Consider the following 16,706-nt stretch of genomic DNA (forward strand, 5'->3'; position numbering starts at 1 on the left):
ATATAACTAAAGCTACAGGCAGAATGGTGTGTTGTGTAACGTGGATGGATACACTTTATTATTAACAATAATTTCTGCAAACTATTTTGAAACCTCAGAAGTCATGTGAGGTTGCGCGATTTTGTGTGAAAGTGCCACCTTGTGGATGATTGTGAATGGGCTTCAGACGGTGATAGAAAAAACACTCATGGTAATCTAAGAAGGTAAGTAATATTTAAATGGAATAGTTTATAGTTTTTACCAAATATTTGATAGACTGTCTGCCTTCACAATGATAGTATAACCTCAATTTACGAACCACTCTTTGCACAGACTTTTGGATTTACGAACTATGTACAGACCAATTAAAAATACCCTTTGGTGTATGAACCTTGTCCCTGTGTATGAACGTATCATCCACCCATTTTGTGTTATTGTGTGTCAAATAGCCATGTTGTGCTCAGCAGCACAAAGATTGTAGGCAGGCTGATGGATCTCCGGTGCTCATTATGTCAGCAGAGTAGACTGTTAGCTACTGTACTACTAGATGTGTCTTTTGAGAGTTTGTAGCCTTTTTAATTTTTTTTTTATAGTTTTGCTAGTCCAAATGAGTCCAAGGAAAGCAATGGACAAGTGATGTGTGGTTTAAAACATTCAGGAAGTATCTACAGCGTTGTTGACACTGCCTCACCCGCCCTGTACCCTTTCATTTGACAAAGTTTAACTGACAAGTAAAAGTGTATTTTATTTTTAATTCCTAATCATTGTAGTGACCTGGCTCTTAAAGTTCGGTTTTGTGATTGCCAACTGTGAGTACACCGTGGGGTAGTGACAATGCGTGTGTGCATGTGTGTGTGTGAGTTCAGTGTGCCTGCAAACGATGACAGTTGAGGTAGTGTCGACTTTGTTATTAATTAGGAAGTTGATCTATCACCGCCTTGTTATGTTTGTTTAATATACTGTGCCATGTAGCTCTTTATATTGTGTTCAACGTGTACAAACATTTACTAAATTATGACATTTTGTGAAGGCTAGAACTGATTATTCATATTTACATGGTTTTGTATTGGGAAATTTGCTCCAAAATACATTTTTGTCTATTTACGAACCATGTTGAAGAACCAATTAAGGTGGTAAATACAGGTTCCACTGTAGAAACTTTGCAATTTGAATGAAATAAATAGTTCAGTGGTCTTGTGGTTAGAGTGTCCGCCCTGAGATTGGTAGGTCGTGAGTTCAAACCCCGGCCGAGTCATACCAAAGACTATAAAAATGGGACAAATTACCTCCCTGCTTGGCACTCAGTGTCAAGGGTTGGAATTGAGGATTAAATCACCAAAAATGTTCCCGGGCGCGGCCAGTGCTGCTGCTCACTGCTCCCCTCACATCTCAGGGGGTGAACAAATGAGGACACATTTCACCACACCTAGTGTGCATGTGACAATCATTGGTACTTTAACTTAAATATATTTTTCAGTTTTAAATATTCATTGACTCTAATAAGTGCAATTGAAAGACCAGTCATGTCAGTCAAAAGCACGGGCTCTTGCTGTTTTTCAAAAGGGCAGACAAAGAAAGCACTGACGTCAGTTGACAGCTGCCAGGAGAACACTTAATGGCACAATTGTACCGATACTTACAGTCTCATTCTTTGTGCTGAACACAGGCATTGCCACAGTGGTCATCAGAACTGGACCTTGACCATCGTCCAGCTGTTGAAGTTATGAAATAAATAGTCAGAAAGATATTGCGTGAGTGAATGAGGGAGACAGAAAGACAAAGAGAAGAGGAAGAATGAAACCAATTATTGAACATAATCAGCAGCTTGTTGTCAATGAATCCTTGAAACATATTTTTAGATGATTCGTGATATAGCGGAGCAGAGAGTGATTTTGCAAAGTCATACTGAATCGTCATTTTCTGGCTCCTCTAAACCTTTACGACATGTTTTATTCATGTTTATTATTTGACTTAAAACATGTTCAATCACAGCTTGTCTTTGATCTCCTGCGGAATGAGCTTATCCAAAGGCAGCCCTTCTAGTTAGGATCTGGGTATCTTTCCTCCCTCAAGACTGCTGGAATAATTACATTTATCTTTGCAGGGGCAGTCTGTCTATGCTTGTGATTTCCATTTCTACATGGAGGTTGACACGGTTTTGTTGTTATAAAGTTGCCCACTAAAAAAACCAAGCAGACTTGGAAAATATGTTTTTAAAATGTTGTACTTCTGTGCTTGCAACACTTGCAAAAAGAGTGGTATACCCTCACAACTACTGCTTTTGTCACACTGACACTTGGAATCACCCATGTTGTCCCTTGCAAAGACTCAAATACCATATTTCTCGGACTATAATATGCAGTTTTTTTCATAGTTTGGCCAGGTGTACGACTTATGTGTGAAATTATTAACACATTACCGTAAAATGTCAAATAATATTATTTATCTCATTCGCGGAAGAGACGAAGAAAATGTCAACAATCACACACACGTCAGCCAATAAGAATTCGGCAGGGGAGGGTCATGGCAGAAGTGCATTGTGGGTCAAGGGATGCTAACTGCTATATGCTATATGCTACTGCCGTAGCTATTAATATGGATCATTTCATTGTTGGCGGTAACTTACAAAAACTGAGAAGAGCTCAATAAAAATTGGACCGAATAGGAAATCATGTACTGCAAATTACAAGCTGGACGTAGTGAAATATGCAGCAGAAAACGACAAGAGGAAGCGGCACATACCTTTGGAGTTGGCAGAGTTGTTTAGAAGCGACATCGAGGAAGAAGATTTCATCGGAATTATCGATTAGGAGTGACAGATTGTTTGGTAAACGTATAGCATGTTCTATATGTTATATTTATTTGAATGACTCTTACCATAATATGTTACGTTAACATACCAGGCACGTTCTCAGTTGGTCATTTATGTGTCATATAACGTACACTTATTCAGCCTGTTGTTCACTATTCTTTATTTATTTTATATTGCCTTTCAAATGTCTATTCTTGGTGTTGGATTTTATCAAATAAATTTCCCCCAAAAATGCGACTTATACTCCAGTGCGACGTATACATGTTTTTTTCCTTCTTTATTATGCATTTTCGGCCGGTATACTCTGAAAAATACGCTAGGTCTACTGCAAGGCAAGCTCAATTTAGCTCTATCTGCCTGTGTATGCTTCATTTAGTGGTGGTAGGTTTTACTCTTCAGAAAAGTACAAAGCAAAAACTATATGACTGTGCTTTGAGAAGAGAAAAACAAGTTTGCGCCAAAAAAACTAGGGCAAACGTTGATTGCTCCAGCAAAGTGGCGTGGTAACATGACTACGTTTTGTTATTTCTAGCCATGTTTACGCAAATGATGCGGTGATGACGACTTAATCAATGAACAAACCTTAGTGGTCCATATGATGCATACTTGAAATCCCTTTTTGCTAAAAAAAGTACCAACAGGAAAAGTTTCTATAGCAATTTGATTGATGGAATATCATGTTATGCAACAGGTCTCTGCAGAGTTATTTCTGTCTTGAACACATTTAATAGGTTCACTAAAGCTACACCTAAAAATACCATCTCTATTTCACCCCCAACAACAACAGGCAATGACATGAAATTACTGGCATCCATCTATTCCCCATCAGACACTGAGGAAAAGGGAAGCGGTGAGTGATCAGACCTGTAACGTCTAGTAAAAGCAATTGAGGACACAGTATTGGACATCAAAGAGAGTACAGGGTGTATATAAGCACTGGTGCTGTAACAATGGATGGCCTTGATGCTAGAAAATAAAGATCGATCAAAGGACAGAGGGAAGGTGCAGAACCTCATCTAAAAATAAGAAAAAAATCTATTTCCAAGCTGAGGTATATATTGGATCATGTATCACGGATTGGTAAACACACAGACCGGGAGTACTGTATATGTTGTCCAGCATTTCCAGCCACTGCCAACAACATTTTGCTTGAATGCATTTTTGGTGGAGTTCAGGCTTTCAAGGATATGTCAAAAGTAAAAGGAGCTGTGTGTAGAAGGACAACCAGCAACACATTTAAAAGTTAACATTGCTGTAGATTGGAGCTTATGGTTATCCTCATGGGTGTCAAACTCTGGCCCGCCGTGTAATTTCACTTGGCCCTTGAGGCAATATCAAATTAACATTAGAGCTGGCCCGCCGCTGTAACACCGCATTCACCGCTAACACTCTTACTTGACAAACCTCTCGATTTTCCCGGGAGACTCCCGAAGTTCAGTGCCCCTCCCGAATTTCATCCTGGACAACAATATTTGGGGTGGGCTTTAAAGGCACTGCCTTTGGCGTTCTCTACAACCTGTCTCCACGTCCGCTTTTCCTCTATACAAACAGCGTGCCGGCCCAGTCACATAATATATGCGGCTTATACACTCACACAAGTGAATGCAATGCATACTTGGTCAACAGCCATTCAGGTCGTACTGAGGGTGGCCGTATAAATAACTTTAACACTGTTACAAATATGCTCCACACTGTGAACTCACACCAAACAAAAATGACACATTTCGGGAGAACATCCACACCGTAACACAACATAAACACAACAGAACAAATACCCAGAACGCCTTGCAGCACTAACTCTTCCGGGACACTACAATTTACACCCCCCGCTATGACCAAACCCCGTCCACCTCAACCCCACCACCAAAAAGAGGCATTACATTTTTATTTTTATTTTATTTGATATGCCATTGATATGTTTTTATTATTATTATTATTCGAAACTCGATTTTGCATGTCACTATAAAGTTATATAAGCCTTGCTTGTTCAATATTCAATGCAAAACTTGTTTGGGTCCCTATTAAAAGGTTGATTTGTTCAACCTCGGCCCGCGGCTTTGTTCGGTTTTAAATTTTGGCCCACTCTGTATTTGAGTTTGACACCCCTGCTCTATGGGAAAGTGAAAAAAGGACCACCCTTTAAAACCTAATACGACTCAGCACCATAACGACAACAGTTTTTGATTTGAGAAAGGACACGCTGTAGGAAATGGATGGATGGATGGAGCTGTTGTGCAAAATCTTCTCACAGGCCCCATTAAAATGATTGGAGCAGCCATATTAGGTGTGTTCTGTCCTTTGAGTAGATGACAAAAAGAAACCCTGTCACATTTACACAGCGAAAAAGTACAATATTGTGCTTCGTGTAGATTTTTGGAGATATTATAACGACTTGTCACAAGCGTAAGAGATTTTGTTCCCCTTGACAATTACTTTGTTTAGCGTCTGCATATAACTGTACTGCTTTTATCACATGAAGGTACACACTGTTCAGCTTCATTACCTTAAAAGGGTTAATTAGTTGTACTTTAAAAAATCTAAATTGACGTCTACCTCTTTTTCTGACAGCAAGTGGACTTAAAAATGTTTCCTTTCTACAGACACAGATGAACACAGTCACCAAGTCACACATATATATACACACCTACCCTATATTTACTTTCTCAAGGGACACCTTCTCCAGGATTCTGTGACAAATTGTGAGCTCTTAGATAGAACAACACTTTTTTCTGTAAATACTGTGCAAGATTCAATTGTGTTAAACACAGGTGTTGCGTGCGCACAGTAAACAAGGCACCCTGCAGGCATCCTGTAAAGATGGTTGTGGCTGCCTACGTATCACCCAGCGTTAAAAGATATTTACTCTTAAAATCGAAACATGGCAAAACACTAAATGGACAAAGTGTAATTTATTACTATTATTGATATCAATTTGGAAAAGTTTTCTACTTAGTCAAAAAATATGTTGATGTGCTCCCCGAGGCTCCTTTTATCAGGTCTATTGCTTTCACGCCCGTCATAAATCCAAATCATTGTACTTATAGCAGGTGCAAAACCCCTCCTCTGCATCATTCATCCTCATTTCTTAACTTTTTTTTACTCTCTTAAACGTCTCAAACCTCCCTCCTATCAAGGCTTGACTCCAGCCTGGCTTACTACCAGCAGGATGGGAAACAAAGTGAAATGAGCCGCAGAATGATGGATTAATACGGTCAAGATAGGAGGTAAGGGAGAAAAGCATAAAAGAGCACAGGTGGAAAAAATAAAAAAAGAGCGTAGTAAGGATATACAAACATGAAAGGAATATGGAATTATAGAAGAAATTGCTTATAACATGGAGCTAGTAGCTATCCCTACTAACACATTTAACAGATAACTTTTACTTTCTAAAGCTATTTTGTGTTGCTGGTAATGTTTTCATGTGTTTCAATGGCAACAACTGGGTTCTTGTTGTTATAATCATCAGACATACATTATAGAAACATATTGTCATTGTGGTGGATTGCTTTGACTATCTAAGTACAAACTACTCAATGAATCATTTTAAATAGCTGTTTACATGTCAATGACATGTAAATTGTTGTAAGTGGATATTTATTTTTTACACTACATAAGGTATGATTAACGACATTGTTTGTGGATGTTGAATTCAAATAGGGCAGATACACCTTTTTAATTAATCACCACAATGTATTTACAAACCCCGTTTCCATATGAGTTGGGAAATTGTGTTAGATGTAAATACAAATGGAATACAATGATTTGCAAATCCTTTTCAACCCATATTCAGTTGAATGCACTACAAATACAAGATATTTGATGTTCAAACTCATAAACTTTATTTTTTATTTTTAGCAAATAATATTTAACTTAGAATTTCATGGCTGCAACATGTGCCAAAATAGTTGGGAAAGGACATGTTCACCACTGTGTTACATCACCTTTTCTTTTAACAACACTCAATAAACGTTTGGGAACTGAGGAAACTAATTGTTGAAGTTTTGAAAGTGGAATTCCTTCCTATTCTTGTTTTATGTAGAGCTTCAGTCGTTCAACAGTCTGGGGTCTCCACTGTCGTATTTTCCGCTTCAAAATGCGCCGCACATTTTCGATGGGAGACAGGTCTGGACTGCAGGTGGGCCAAGAAAGTACCCGCACTCTTTTACTACGAAGCCACGCTGTTGTAACACGTGGCTTGGCATTGTCTTGCTGAAATAAGCAGGGGCGTCCATGAGAACGTTGCTTGGATGACAACATATGTTGCTCCAAAACCTGTATGGACCTTTCAGCATTAATGGTGTCTTCACAGATGTGTAAGTTACCCATGCCTTGGGCACTAATACACCCCCATACCATCACAGATGCTGGCTTTTGAACTTTGCGCCAATAACAATCCGAATGGTTAATTTCCTCTTTGTTCAGGAGGACACCACGTCCTCTGTTTCCTAATATAGTTTGAAATGTGGACTCGTCAGACCACAGAACACCTTTCCACTTTGCATCAGTCCATCTTAGGTGAGCTCGGGCTGGGCCAAGCCGGTGGCGTTTCAGGGTGTTGTTGATATGGGTTTGGCTTTGCATAGTAGAGTTTTAAATTGCACTTACAGATGTAGCGACCAACTGTAGTTACTGACAGTGGTTTTATGAAGTGTTCCTGAGCCCATGTTGTGTTATCTTTTACACACTGATGTCAGTTTTTGATGCAGTACCGCCTGAGAGATCAAAGGTCCGTAATATCATCCCTTACGTGCAGTGATTTCTCCAGATTCTCTGAACTTTTTGATGATTTTACGGACTGTAGATGGTAAAATCTCTAAATTCTTTGCAATAGCTCGTTTAGAAAGTTGTTAAAAAACTGTTTGACAATTTGCTTACAAAGTGGTGACCCTCACCCCATCCTTGTTTGTGAATTACTTAGCATTTCATGGAAGCTGCTTTTATACCCAATCATGGCACCCAACTGTTCCCATCTAGCCTGCACACCTGTGGGATGTTCCATATAAGTGTTTGATGGGCATTGCTCAACTTTATCAGTATTTATTGCCACCTTTCCCAACTTCTTTGTCACGTGTTGCTGGCATCTAATTCTAAAGTTAATGATTATTTGTAACAACAAAAAAATGTTTATCAGTTTGAACATTAAATATCTTGTCTCTGTAGCATATTCAACTGAATATGGGTTGAAAATGATTTGCTAATCATTGTATTACGTTTATATTTACATCTAACACAATTTCCGAACTCATATGGAAACAGGGTTTGTATTTATTATCTTTGCTTTGAGGCTGTTTTTAAGTTTGCACCCATCGTTTCGACCCAGGATTTGCTGGTGTCAAGCCACTTAGTAAAAGTGTCGTCTTTGAGAACATGCTGACACTTATTGAACAGGTAGGTGTTTAATACATCACGTACTGTACTTACAAAATACCCGTGTTCACTGAATAAATAATGACCCTTACAGTATTTTTCCAGAGGTTTCCAATCGCATTATCTCGGTGAGTTCATAGAAAACAGAAAATAATCAAATTAATTGTTTTTGCTGGTTCTAAGAAAGTTTATGCTATGATTTGGTTTCTGTTAATGTATGTAAATATACTGAGTGAGATACTGTATTCATTTCCGCTGGGTTTCCTGTGTTAATTTAGTTTTGGGCTATCACTGTATGATATTATCAGAACTCTGCAAGCTGTAATCAAAACCACTGAAAATGGTTGAGAGAAACAAAAGCAATGTGTCAGAGCAGATCATCCCTGTTGCTCATTGTTTTTGTATAATTCCATCTAGAACATGACAATAAAAGCTATTTCAGCGAATCCAGCCAAGACAAGTACCACAGACAAGCTTGTTTTCAAAACAAAAACACACTGATATACAAGCAAAATGTTGCCTCAATTACGGTCATAATTCCAGTCCTGGATATTGTGACTAAGCAAATACTGCATCCCTACTATGGATTTGTACATATGTGTTTGCATGTTTGAGCAAACATGCAAAATGAACATTCAACAATGGCGACCACCATAAACAGTTAGAAACAAAAGGACTTAAAAAAGAGTGACAAAATGTCATTTACACACAACACCATGTATCACTATTATAGTTGCTTTCCCTTGCTATGCTGCCTTCATGCATGCCTATACCACACAAAGGCCTCACAACAACAAATCACAACACACCAATGACGTCAAATCAATGTTGGTTTACCTTTTGTGCTTGAGGAAGCTATAGCAAGTTCAGGAGAAAAAGACGAAAAGGAAGGACATGTCAATGCTTTTTAAGTTAAGAGACAGGACTCATTTGTATAAGTTTCTATATGTGAGTCTGAACATCAACTATCCATCCACCCATCTTCTTCCATTCATCCAGCATCCTTGTTTCGTAAGCAGAGAAACACAGATTTCCCTCTACCCGGCTACTTCGACCAGCTCCTCCCATGGTGTTCTTGTTGACCGATATTGTCTCTCCAATGTGTCCAGGTTTTTCTTGAGCCCTGCTGTCGGTTAATCATGCCCTAACACGTCCCAAAGTATGCGTCCAGAAGGCATCCTGACCAGGTGTTCAAGTCACTGTGGAGGAAGCTCGTTTTGGCCGCTTGTACCAAAAATGTTCTCCTTTCCGTCACTACCACTACCCAAAGAGGATTAGTGTCAAGGTAAATGGATTATACTTGTTTAGCATTCAACTACCTTAAAAGTATTCCAAATCGCTTTGACACTACCTCCACATTCACCCATTCACACAAAAATTCACACACTGATGGTGGAAAGCTGCCATGCAAGGCGCTAACCAGAACCCATCAGGAGCAAGGGTGAAGTGTCTTGCCCAGAGACACAAGAGACGTGGATAGGATGGCAGATGTTGGAATCGAACCTGAAACCCTCATGCTGCTGGCACGGTCACTGTCTTATTTGCGCCACACCGCTGACATGTAGGCACGGACACCGATTGGTAAATTGATAACTTTGTATTTTGCCTCAGCTTTCCCTTCAACACAATCAATCAATCAATCAATGTTTACTTATATAGCCCTAAATCACTAGTGTCTCAAAGGGCTGCACAAACCACCACGACATCCTCGGTAGACCCACATAAGGGCAAGGAAAACTCACACCCAGTGGGACATCGGTGACGATAATGACCCAGTGGGACGTCGGTGACAATGATGACTATGAGAACATGATACTGTGATACTGATGATACTGATGACTATGAGAACATGATACTGTGAAAGATCAATCCATAATGGATCCAACACAGCCGCGAGAGTCCAGTCCAAAGCGGATCCAACACAGCAGCGAGAGTCCCGTTCACAGCGGAGCCTGCAGGAAACCATCCCAAGCGGAGGCTGATCAGCAGCGCAGAGATGTCCCCAGCCGATACACAGGCGAGCAGTACATGGCCACCGGATCGGACCGGACTCCATCCACAAAGGAGAGTGGGACATAGAAGAAAAAGAAAAGAAACGGCAGATCAACTGGTCTAAAAAGGGAGTCTATTTAAAGGCTAGAGTATACAAATGAGTTTTAAGGTGAGACTTAAATGCTTCTACTGAGGTGGCATCTCGAACTGTTACCGGGAGGGCATTCCAGAGTACTGGAGCCCGAAATGAAAAAGCTCTACAGCCCGCAGACTTTTTTCGGGCTTTGGGGATCACTAATAAGCCGGAGTCCTTTGAACGCAGATTTCTTGCCGGGACATATGGTACAATACAATCGGCAAGATAGGCTGGAGCTAGACCGTGTAGGATTTTATACGTAAGTACAACAGACTAATGTAGAGTCAAATCATTGTAGGTGCCACACCAATATGCCTGTCAATATCGTGATTCATCTTCACTAACACGCAAACAATACCCTAATGTTTTAGAACCCATCCACTGAAGGAACAATTTTGCTATACCTTTGATTGGCTGGGACCATGGTCTCCAATTTAGAGTTTCTGAGTCTCAACCCAGTAACTTCACATTCAGGTGGTCCAGTGCCCGATACTCAGAGTAACCTATGACCAGGATAAAAAAAAACACACACTGCCTCTCTGAATCTGAGGTTCAACTCAACATTGGACCTTTTTTTTCAAAACCCCTAAACAGACCTTACCAGTTAGGCTGAGGAGTGTGATCACACGACAGTTAGAACACACCCTTAGTTTCCCCTGCTTAAAAAGGTGGACCACAACCCTGGTCTGCGAATCCAGAAAGATGGCCTCTGATGTCCATGGGATGCTGAAGAGTTGTGCCCAAAAAGTCCCACAGCATTCATGGGTCTTGGGAAATCATGGAAAAATCTCATCCCATCTGTGGATCTGCCAGAAATGTGCATTTTGACCACTTCAGCAACCTCGGCCCCAGAGATAGGAGAAACCACCGTAGTGTCCTTCAGCACCAATTCCTCATTGGAAGACATGTCGATGAGATTAAGGATACCTCTGAAGTACTCCTTCCACGGGTCCACAACATTTAAAGTCAAAGTCCACAGTGCACCATTAACACTAAAATGATGTTAATGATACACTGCTTCCCTCGTCTTCTGATGGCAGATGGTGGTCCAGAATCTATTCGAAGCTATCTATAAGTATATTAGTGGAACTCCCACGCAAAGTCCGACTTTTTACCTGTGACCGGCAAAACCGCACACCACTTTGTTTTGCCAGTAGGCATGCTGAATAGAAAGCATGCCTACTGCACAGTTGTGCCTTAGCCTGGTCAAAATAATAGTTAAATACAAAATGTGCAGTTTTATCACACATCACAGAGCAACAGTTGTTCTGAGGGAGAATGCAATAGGCATGCTGTCTAATCAGCATATTAATAAGACTGAATGAATTATCTCGGCAAAGATTTAAACAGATGTATGAATAATGAAGAGAACATTTCCTTTTTTGTCTATGGAAACATTTTTAAATCATCAATTTTGCTCATGCAAGGTTTCAAATCCTTGATTTGTAATGATGCGTATGCAATATTTTCCAATTCAACTTGTACATATAAGCATACTTGCCAACCTTGAGACCTCCGATTTTGGGAGGTGGGGGGTGGGGGCATGGTCGGGGGTGGAACGGGAGGCGTGGTTAAGAGGGGAGGAGTATATTTACCGCTAGATTCATAGATTCACCAAGTCAAGTATTTCATATATATATAATAAATATATATATATATAATAATTACTTGACTTTCAGTGAATTCTAGCTAGATATAAATAAAAGAAATATTTGAATGTCAGTGTTCATTTATTTACACATTTACACACACATAACACTCATCTACTCATTGTTGAGTTAAGAGTTGAATTGCCCATCCTTGTTTTTCTAACTATATGCATGTCCAGTAGATGGCAGTTTTGTCCTGTTTAAAAGTCTCACAACTTTGCTGTTTGGCAGACGAACTGCTTTACGGTAGACGAAAACGTACTGCTGTTGTTGTGTGTTGTTTTACCGCGCTGGGAGGACGTTAATGAAACTGCCTAACAATAAACCCACATAAGGAACCAAAAACTTGCCCTCTGTTATTCTACAGTTATAACGTCATTGGGCAGACACGCTCTTTATACACGTCACTCAGGTCCACATGGTACTGGAGGGGGTGTGGCCTCCAGCTCCGCCTGAATTTCCGGAGATTTTCGGGAGAAAATTCGTCCTGGGAGGTTTTCGAGAGAGGCGCTGAATTTCGGGAGTCTCCCGGAAAATTCTGGAGGGTTGGCAAGTATGCGTATAAGTACGTGCTCACTCATTGGTTACGTTGAACTAATACTTTATATAAGCCTGGGCAGAGGTGTCCATCCTTTGAAAGTATACAGTAATTGATTGAAGTAATGAAGTAAGCCCAAAGACTTCTCTCCAAATAGCGTTGTCTGAGTTAGCGCGTGAGATAGAGCTCAAAATGTGTACCAGTGATTAATTGTAAAGAAACAATGCAAAGAGCAATGAGGGATACTAATTTAAAATGTGATTATGACCTTAACCCAGAAAACCAATACATTTTCAAATGGTGTATCCAACAACATTTGAAGGAATTGTGCATACTTAAGTACTATGTGTGTCAACTTACTGTGCTATCAACATAGGCTTCAGTCCAAACTGTGTCATGCTCCCTGTCGATGACCTTGGGACGACTTAGGACATGGAGATATTCCATCACATTCTCTTGAACATCGGCCAGCGTGGATATCTGAGTGAAGTAACCTGAGGAGAGACAGAAGGACGATGAAATTTACCGATTGAGTTACTTATTTGGGATAGGATGTGTCTCTTTCCTGACTTTGCAGCACATCCAATATTCCTGAAATGTAATTGGCTATGGAATCAACTAAAGTTTTGCTTGCAAAAACTAAAGAAAGACATATTCAATATGTGACAGCAGGTGGCATAGCTGCACAATGACGCTAGATATTTATGACTAATAGCGAGAGGATTTCCTGCAGTCAAGCAGTAAAAGTTCAAGGAAAAGCAGCATGTGTTTGGGAATAGGTAAGACCTATGCAAATGTTATGCAAAAACAATTTCATTTAAACCAAATGTGATGCTATTTGCTATGATCATAATGCTTCCATTATGATGCTAATGTGCATGTGCAGGAGGGAATGTACTGTTATCTCAACAGGGGGCAGAGGGGTCGAGGAAAGGTAGAAATCAGGGCAGCAGTAAGTCAGAGAGAGAGGACAAAGAGTAACACACTGACTACAGGAAGAGAGAGACCACCAAATTTTCACCCACCCAGCCGTAAAAACAGTAAACTACCGCCATCACCATGAGGCAGTCAAGGAGAAAATCACAGCTCGAAGAAATAGATTTTAGGGTCATCTTTCCAGGCTGCGACCTTTATTCCACAAGGAGAAGGGGAACATTGCCAGAGGAGTCTAGACTAATATAATATAGCTTCAGTAATACTGTGGTATATACAATAAGTTATATTACTGCTTAAAGGCCTTCTGAAACCCACTACTACCGACCACGCAGTCTGATAGTTTATATATCAATGATGAAATATTAACATTGCAACACATGCCAATACGGCCGGTTTAGTTTACTAAATTACAATTTTAAATTTCCCGCGGACTTTCTTGTTGAAAACGTTGCGGAATGATGACGCGTGTGCGTAACATCACGGACTGTCAGGAGATATTAGCGCAGCACCATTTGCGGCTAAAAGTTGTCTCTTTCCATCGCGCAATTAAACAGTATTCTGGACATCTGTGTTGCCGAATATTTTGCAATTTGTTCAATTAATAATGGAAAAGTCAAAGTAGAAAGATGGAGTTGGGAAGCTTTAGCGTTTAGCCACACAAACACACGGTGATTCCTTGTTTAAAATTCCCGGAGGTGGAAGCTTTACTATGGATCAGAGCGGTCAAGAGAACATGGTTCCCGACCACTTGTCAACTGGCAGGTTTCGGTGACAAAATTGTGGTAAAAAGTCGCCTCTTACCGGAGATTTGTGGAGTTTGCGCCGTCTTTGTATCTGCCGTGACTTCCCTCAGACACTGGCCTCAAGACACCCGTGGACACACCCCTCCGACTATCAGCTACTATTTAATCTCACTAAAACACTAGCAACACAAAAGAAAGATAAGGGATTTCCTTCAATTATCCTAGTAAATGTGTCTAAAAACATCTGACTCCGTCCCAATGCAATTGCCTTTTTTTTTTTGTAACTTTATTTATTTATTTTTATTTTTTTTGTGATCCTTCGCTATCAATATCATCATCCACAAATCTTTCATCCTCGCTCAAATTAATGGGGAAATTGTCGTTTTCTCGGTCCGAATAGCTCTTGCTGCTGGAGGCTCCCATTATAAACAATGTGAGGACGTGAGGAGCCCTCACCCTTGTGACGTCATCGTCTGCGACTTCCGGTAAAGGCAAGGCTTTTTTATCAGCACCAAAAGTTGCGAACTTTATCGTCGATGTTCTGTACGAAATCCTTTCAGCAAAAATATGGCAATATCGTGAAACGATCAAGTATGACACATAGAATGGACCTGCTATCCCCGTTTGAATAAGAAAATCTCATTTCAGTAGGCCTTTAAAAAACAAAACAAAAAAAAAAACGAAAAGGTAACAGCGATAAAATCCATCCATCCATCGATCCATCCATTTTCTACCACTTGTCCCGTTCGGGGTCGCTGGGGGTGCTGGAGCCTATCTCAGCTGCATTCGGGGGGTAGGCAGGGTACACCCTGGACAATTCGCCACCTCATCGCACGGCTAGGGCTACTATATTTAAAATTTTTTTTAAATAAAAGCACCAATACGTATTGCTATACAGTGGGGCAAAAAAGTATTTAGTCAGCCACTGATTGTGCGAGTTCACCCACTTAAAATGATGACAGAGGTCTGTAATTTTCATCATTGGTACACTTCAACTGTGAGAGACAGAATGTGAAAAAAAATCCAGAAATTCACATTGTAGGAATTTTAAAGAATTTATTTGTAAATTAAGGTAGAAAATAAGTATTTGGGCAACCATTCAAAGATCTCACTGATGGAAGGAGGTTTTAGCTCAAAATCTCACGATACATGGCCCCATTCATTCTTTCCTTAAAACGGATCAATTGTCATGTCCCCTTAGCAGAAAAACAGCCCCCAAGCATGATGTTTCCACCCCCATGCTTCACAGTAGGTGTGGTGCGCTTGGGATGCAACTCAGTATTCTTCTTCCTCCAAACACGGCGAGTTGAGTTTATACCAAAATGGATACATGGATGATAGAGCAGAGGATTGGGAGAATGTCATGTGGTCAGATGAAACCAAAATAGAACTTTTTGGTATAAACTCAACTTGTCGTGTTTGGAGGAAGAAGAATACTGAGTTGCATCCCAAGAACACCATACCTACAGTGAAGCATGGGGGTGGAAACATCATGCTTTGGGGCTGTTTTTCTGCTAAGGGGACAAGACGATTGATCTGTGTTAAGGAAAGAATGAATGGGGCCATGTATCGTGAGATTTTGAGCTGAAACCTCCTTCCATCAGTGAAAGCTTTGAATGGTTCACCAAATACTTATTTTCCACCATAATTTATAAACAAATTCTTTAAAATTCCTACAATGTGAATTCCTGGATATTTTTTTCACATTCTGTCTCTCACAGTTGAAGTGTACCTATGATGAAAATTACAGACCTCTGTCATCATTTTAAGTGGGAGAACTTGCACAATCGGTGGCTGACTAAATACTTTTTTGCCCCACTGTATATAAGATAGCACTATACTCTCAGACTTGACCTGGAAGTGAACCATGTCAAATATCCTCTTTTCATGCTTAGACATTTTGGGATCCAGCTATTCTTCCAGCAGATAGTGGGGTGACAACACACACACACACACACACACACACACACACACACACACACACACACACACACACACACACACACACACACACACACACACAATGAAACGACTTGAATCAGAACCAAAACAAGCTGCCTCTGTGTAGCAGCATCGTTCATCACTGGGCCAAGTGAAGAATGACTAGTCCCTATGGAGGCCAAAGGGTGTCCTTCAGGCTGAGCCACCAGGGAGAGGGAGATGAGGAGGGGAATAAAGAAAGGAATCATCTCTGCTTTCAGCGACATGGTACACCTGCCATTGGGTCAGGCCAGGACAGCAGCAGTAAAATCAGGTTAGGATGAGAGCATAAATTAATCTATTTTGAGGCCATATACTGTATACCATATTTTTCAGACTATAAGTCACAGTATTTTTTACAGTTTGGCCGGGGATGCGACTTATATCAATCAATCAATCAATGTTTATTTATATAGCCCCAAATCACAAATGTCTCAAAGGACTGCACAAATCATTACGACTACAACATCCTCGGAAGAACCCACAAAAGGGCAAGGAAAACTCACACCCAGTGGGCAGGGAGAATTCACATTCAGTGGGACGCCAGTGACAATGCTGACTATGAGAAACCTTG

The 16,706-nt window shown here is 40.4% G+C and overlaps 1 protein-coding gene across 2 annotated transcripts in view; it reads right to left on the bottom strand.

Annotated features, from left to right (window-relative positions):
• The window catches only part of cacna2d3a (calcium channel, voltage-dependent, alpha 2/delta subunit 3a), a 308,948-nt gene that overhangs the window by 94,336 nt on the left and 197,906 nt on the right, over positions 1–16,706 (bottom strand). For both annotated transcript variants that reach the window (XM_061904454.1, XM_061904455.1), the window contains exons 12-13: positions 12,834–12,967; positions 1,620–1,691 (exon numbers count right to left, since the gene is read on the bottom strand). In XM_061904454.1, the coding sequence (XP_061760438.1) occupies positions 1,620–1,691; positions 12,834–12,967 (206 nt within the window). The remainder of the gene's footprint in view (positions 1–1,619; positions 1,692–12,833; positions 12,968–16,706) is intronic.

The sequence above is a fragment of the Nerophis ophidion genome, linkage group LG06 (genome assembly GCF_033978795.1).
Source record: "Nerophis ophidion isolate RoL-2023_Sa linkage group LG06, RoL_Noph_v1.0, whole genome shotgun sequence".
Lineage (NCBI taxonomy): Eukaryota > Metazoa > Chordata > Actinopteri > Syngnathiformes > Syngnathidae > Nerophis > Nerophis ophidion.